We start from the raw sequence: 6000 nt of genomic DNA on the forward strand, positions 1-6000 counted from the left end.
TGTCGTTCAACAAGTGCTTTTTTTACTACACATACTGTTTTTACTCAGCGTGAAAATAGCTAAGACTGAGTGAACTGCAGGTTGTTAAATCGTTGTCAACAAAATTGGTTATTAAACATAAAGCTGGTTATTTACACATGCTCACTAAAGACTAAAATAGTTATACAGAAGCGGGGAACAGCCTAGTTCACTCCCAAGTCACAGTTTCCTTGGCTAAACAGCAAGGGAAATACTCTTCTGTGAACTAAATGTATGTTTTGCAGTCATTCATGGCTGCTGTTCTTAGTTGATTTTTCAACTCTGCTTTCAACACGACCTGTTCTTCCTTCCACTGAAAGCCTTGGGAATTTAAATCTTGACTTCACTGGAAAACAGGGCTGTATCCTACTTATTTTTATTTAAAGAATAAGAAGTGTAGTGGTTTATGTAAAATACTGCATTCTGTAGCTTACTTAGTCATAAGTGACTAATTTACATCTCACAGAAGTGCTAGTCATGTTAAATTTTCATTACTTGGAACAAGATCAGGATTAAAAACTGGGAGGAGCAGAACAGATTCTCAGATCAGGACCTCAGTGTAAAACACTTCTGCATTTTGCCAGTGAGTTCTTTTGGGAACTGATGATGTAAAATGTTTTGATAGGGAGAGGAAAATGTTCTTATTATTCCAGCAAAATAGCTTTATTCCTTCCTTTTGTCTGAACAGGTAAACATCTGAATTTGGTGTGAATTAGCCTCTGCAGATGTAGTCTGGGGAAATTGGACAGGCGCCAACTCAGTATCGTTTCTTTGAGTTTGGCACTTCAGGAGAGGGAGAACAATCAAAGTGCATAAAACCCTTTCACTTCCATTTTCATCTGACTCTTGTCACCCACCAGAATACATCAATGTGGCAGATTTGGACCATGTAGGTTACACCTGGGGCAGACATTTCCTGCGATACAGCAGACCCAGCTGAGCTAAAGCTGCTGTGACAGGAATGCCGTGTGTTGCTCCTGCAAGCCTAAGAATATGGTGTTCCCTGGAGAACGTTATGTTAGCTAGCTTTGCAAAGCTTTCCAGTAGCACAATTTTTATGTTGTTTTGAAGAGTGTTACTGGCTATGGGCAGCAGTGTACTCTGGCAAGTCTTGTGCTCTTTACAAAGGGCACAGACTCCATCTGGTGATCCACTGAACAGGTTAGGAAGCTTTGTGAAGAGAACTGAAGTCTATTCTCTTCCTCTTAACACTGAAATTCTGTGGAAAGGCACTGGAAGGCCAACAGGAGGCAAAACTATCTTGAAACTGCCTAATGGAGACTTTAGCAGTTAGAACAAAATATATTAAAGCACAGAACCATTTAAGTGTGAGGTGAACTACTGGGTACCCTTATTGCAATGACAGTTGCTATGCTTACACCTCACATACTTACATGTTATAGCATATATAGAGGTGATAAGAACAAGCTTTATTAGTCACATAATTGCATCAATAATCAGCTTGCTAACACGAAATGGAGATCTGTGAGTATTCCTTGCGTTGCAAAATACTGCTCAAGAGTGGAGGAACTCCGATGTCTTTACTAAGTTTGCCTGAGAATAAACTGCTCTGTTTTTGTTACCAGGAATTCAGCAGCAGTGGGCCACGGCTGTTTCTGCTACGCTCTAATGCGCTCAATTCCAGTTGCCATCTACGTTGTTTTGGTGACGGGTCTGCGGTACCACCTGTTCATATGGAGTGTCTTCTCTCCAAAACTGCTGTATGAGGGAGTGCATGTGTTCATCACAGCTGCTATCTGCCTGTTCTTCACAGCAATGGATCAGAACCACTCTCACAGAGTGCAAGATTGAAAAATAAGTGTGCGGTGTGCCGTTCTGCGTTGCAAAGTCCGGTGTCACTGGAATGGAAGAAGGAAAATAAAGGCTTTATTTGAAGAGAATTTGAAGAGTAACCTTGTTTATTTGGGTCAGGGTTTGAAGGGTCTGTCCAGTGTTAAAATTGAATTTGCTTTAAAAATGTTGAATTGAACTGTTTTTTTGATAACTTCTCTTCTGTAGCTGCCATTATAGCGCTCCCTAAATAACAGAATGGTGATATTACATGTTTTGAACCTTAAAATGTATATCTTAACATAAATACAAACCAGTGCCTCGTGGGCACTGAGAAAATCTTCTGCACGTACAGTTTTTTTACCTTCTTAGACTACAGGATCCTAAAAATATTCAGGACTTCTTGGTGCTGTTCACAAAATCTTCTGTCCGTTAGCCTCAGGGGGTTTTTGTGTTTGTTTTGTTTCTAGTGGAGGCATTGAAATTATTACTAAATTATTGTTCTACAAATATCCCAGGTAAGTGATTTTGCTTGTTTTGCACAGGCAGCAAGCATTTCTGTTTAAAGGCAGCATTTTGTTTGTAAGGTGAGTGCAATCATTATCTGTAATGGATTTCGATCTGCACTTCAGGCACTGAATAAGAAATGCTTGTGGTCTAACAAAGTAATGAATCTTCTGTGGAGTCCATCCACTGCTAAAATGTTGTGTTTCTTCTTATCAGTGTATAAATGTTAAATCAGGTTTGTGGCGGCCATGCTGAACATTTGGTCGTGTTTTCCACACGATGGTAGAGAGTTGTGAGCAGTGAATAGGAAAACAGCTTAATGGACTAAGTTACCAGCAGAATAAAAGGTGTGTTTGCAGTTTGCATCACCTTCCCCCAGTGACCTGTCTCGCCATCTCACTTGAATGTGCTGTAATTAATTCCTGACAATGTTGTTTTCCTTGCTTCTGTCAAGAAGATATATGTTGATGACTACACTGACTATCAATATTCTTTATGTGTGTTTCTTTGCCTCATATTTTTGTCCATGTTAGTAGCTGATAGGATTTAATCTAAATATATTAGAGGTGTAGCAGAAAAGAAGCATAGAGAGAACTTTAACTTTTGTTATAAATCTGGAAAAAGAAAGCTTTCAAGACCTATAGACCTGATAGCCCATTTGTTAGGCTCATTAATACACTTTGCATCTCATACTTCAGATAAAGCAACCTTTAGTTTTTATGTGTTAATAACAGGCCATCTTGATCACTAATAATGAAGTTTTTTTCACCTATAGAGCAACCACAATGTTTGATATGCTGGCAACGTATTGCCATTCACTGTGAGCTGCTGGGAGATGTAAAATTAAATACTTCGAATAAATCACTTTTCACTGCAAAATATGGTGTTAATGGAGTACAAATTTATCATTTTTATCGTTCCCAATATTCTTCTGGTTACCTGTTGGTGAGCAAGCATGTGGGCATTACCAACATATTCTCTGTTTGCTCACTTGGTTAATTCCTAAGCAATTATCCCTAACATTCAAACAGATTATGTTTAAAAAATATTTGACTCAGAGAGAAAGAGTGCTAATAAAGAGATGGAAAGGGTGGAGGGGAAGTTGCTTCTGGTGTACAGAATCCTAAAACAATGTGGGATGACATTCACAAGATCCTCTTTTCCTTCCTTCTGATATTTTTTGCTTCTAGTACATCTCTTGGACATTTTATCAAATAGTGGAATCTTAAATACTGTGTGTGAATTAAGGTTACAGTTCTTCAGATTACTTAGTTAAATAATAATTTCTCCTTTGAAGATGGAAGATGTCCAGATTGCATCCAGGCTAAAATAAAAGGCCTGGGAAAACTGTGTTATTTAGGTCTGCAAGACCAGGAAAGGAAGGAAGAAGAAGACGCTGTGTCTCTATCTCAAGTTAACTCACAGTTTAGGGGATGCATGAAAGAAACGTGGTACTTTCAACTTCAGAATTGCCATTTTTATTCTTTTTCAGTCTTTCCCTTTTGGGCACAGGCAAATGAAGTCATATTTTAGCTTCATCAGCTTATGGGCAATAGCAATGCAAAGCTCAGGCAGCGAAGGAATGAGTTGGTTCTTGCCACAGGCAAACAGACTTTAACTGGGGAATTATGTAAAAATAGTTTTATTTTAAATCAACTTAAAGTTCTGGTATTTTTTCTGAATGTACAGAGAATGCAAATGCCTCAACACAAATTCTTATCTCGCTATTTGGTTGTTCCTCTTCCCTTCTCATCCAATCTCCCCATATCACGTTCAGCGTGTTCCAAACCCTCAGTCACGGAGTCAAGTGCTGTGGGAAGCAGGAATGCTATTTTTTTTGCCATTCTGAGCATACCAGTTCCTTCTGTCCAAGTCATCTGTAGTCCCTGATCTGGTGTGGGATCAGCCTGGGCTGCAGCTTCCTCGGTAGTACCCTGTGCATGGGCATAGATTCCTCCATAAATACCTTCTGAGAAGGAATGTCTTCTCAGTGTGGAGAAAGTTTTGACATGTTAATTTTTTCCATTCAGCACCTTTCCTGTTGGCCAGGGCCAGGTTCAGCCATTTACAGTGGTCTGTAGCTTCCTTTACCAGATTCACCAGGTCACCATCAGTCAGCTCAGCTCAAAGCTTGTAACATGTGATCAGTCCTACAGTCAGAGCATGATGAAGCTTGAGCTTCCTTCTTGTAAATGAATTCAGGTTTAAGGAAAAAAATATTAAATCTGTCCATATTTCAGACACTGTATGTCTGTATTTCTGCTCTCTAGAAAAAAAAAGCTTCCGTTTTCCTTGGCTCTCTCTAAGCCAGCAGAAGATCCACAGCGTGCACCCCAGCCTTTCCAGCAGGTCAGGCACACATGCTAGGCTGCTGCACCTACACTCTGTGGAGAAGGAAAGAGCACTGGATGCTGGACAACTTTAGCAAGGCCTTCAGCATCAGGTACTTGGTGGCCACGTGTTGAGCTGTGGATCAGTGGGCTTGAAGGTGAACTGGATCTTCAAGCTCTAAGGGTTGACTTCTGTGGTCTGAGGTCCCACAGGCACTGATAACAGTAGTGCAGTGCTAGGGTAAGGCAATTTAAAATCTTTCCTAAGTTGGGTGAGGGCATGGCAAGACCAGAGCAAATCTGGAAATGCTACCAAATTGGAGGAGTGCTGTATATGCTGGGGGGGAGGACCACCCTCTAGAGGGACCTTGGAACACTGGGAAATGGGCTGCTGACCACCTGCAGTACCATCCAAGCAAATACTCCTGGCTGATAATGGTGCAGGATGGGGCCCATGGGCTGGTGAACAGCTCTGGAGACCCACTGGGCAGAAAGGGAGACTGCGAGCAGCCCTGACAACCTGATCTTGTTCCCCAGCTGATCAGTATTCAAGGAAAAACAAACACACGTATTTGCACAGATAGTTTGTCCAGCCCAAATCCCAGTGGTCTGCTCTGCTGCTGGCACCCAGAGGATATGAGCTATGCTCCTGTTACTGGTATCCAGACCTCTTCTCTTACTGGTGATTCCAGCCTGAAGTTCACTGGTGTTCACAGGAACCTGCCAAGAGCAGAGGATGCACCCACAAAGAAGTAGAATTTAATGAGAGGATGGGGCACACAGTAGTGATGGACTCCCAAAGAGAAATAACACTGACTGTTCGGTATAAACAGAATCTTATTTATACTGAGCCAGTCCTGTTTATCCACATTTGCCTCTGCTTTCCCATGTTTATTCCTTCCTGAGCCATATTGAACCTTCTTTTTTCCTTGGTCCTTTCCCTAAGTATTACATAATGACTGACATGTTCCACCAAACCCCCTAAAAACATGCCATAAGTTTTACAGAATCCTGAAGTGCTTTTCCCTGTGGATTTCATAATGACACCTGTGGTCCTTCAGGCTCCTTCAGTCCGCAAGGTCTTCAATGGGAGGAGTTTCTTTGGTTGATTAATCCTGGTGGGCTTCACACCAGGGACAATTATCCAACTGCTTAGTGAGTGATTAGATAGCCATCTAAATAAATTACTATAAATTAGTGATTAAACAATTAGGTTAGCAGAGATCCTCAGCATTTCTTGCCCATCTGACCCTCACCAGACCGTTGTGTGACCGTGACTTTAATCACCTAAGTTCACAACGATTTTTGCCATGTTTCAGCCCAGGGATGAGGAAGCATCAGAGACCATTTGGCT

At 41.2% G+C, this 6000-nt stretch overlaps 1 protein-coding gene across 3 annotated transcripts in view; it reads left to right on the forward strand.

Moving 5' to 3' along the window:
* Window positions 1–3195, forward strand: part of PIGG (phosphatidylinositol glycan anchor biosynthesis class G) — a 94629-nt gene extending 91434 nt beyond the window's left edge. For 2 of the 3 annotated variants that reach the window (XM_051777471.1, XM_051777469.1), the window contains one exon: window positions 1605–3195. In XM_051777471.1, the coding sequence (XP_051633431.1) occupies window positions 1605–1830 (226 nt within the window). In that variant the 3' untranslated portion in view covers window positions 1831–3195. The remainder of the gene's footprint in view (window positions 1–1604) is intronic. The other variant, XR_007902786.1, reaches the window with a different exon arrangement.
* Window positions 3196–6000: the final 2805 nt, after the last annotated feature.

The sequence above is a fragment of the Manacus candei genome, unplaced genomic scaffold (assembly GCF_025592945.1).
Source record: "Manacus candei isolate 608988 ecotype Guabito, Panama unplaced genomic scaffold, ASM2559294v1 h1tg000010l, whole genome shotgun sequence".
Lineage (NCBI taxonomy): Eukaryota > Metazoa > Chordata > Aves > Passeriformes > Pipridae > Manacus > Manacus candei.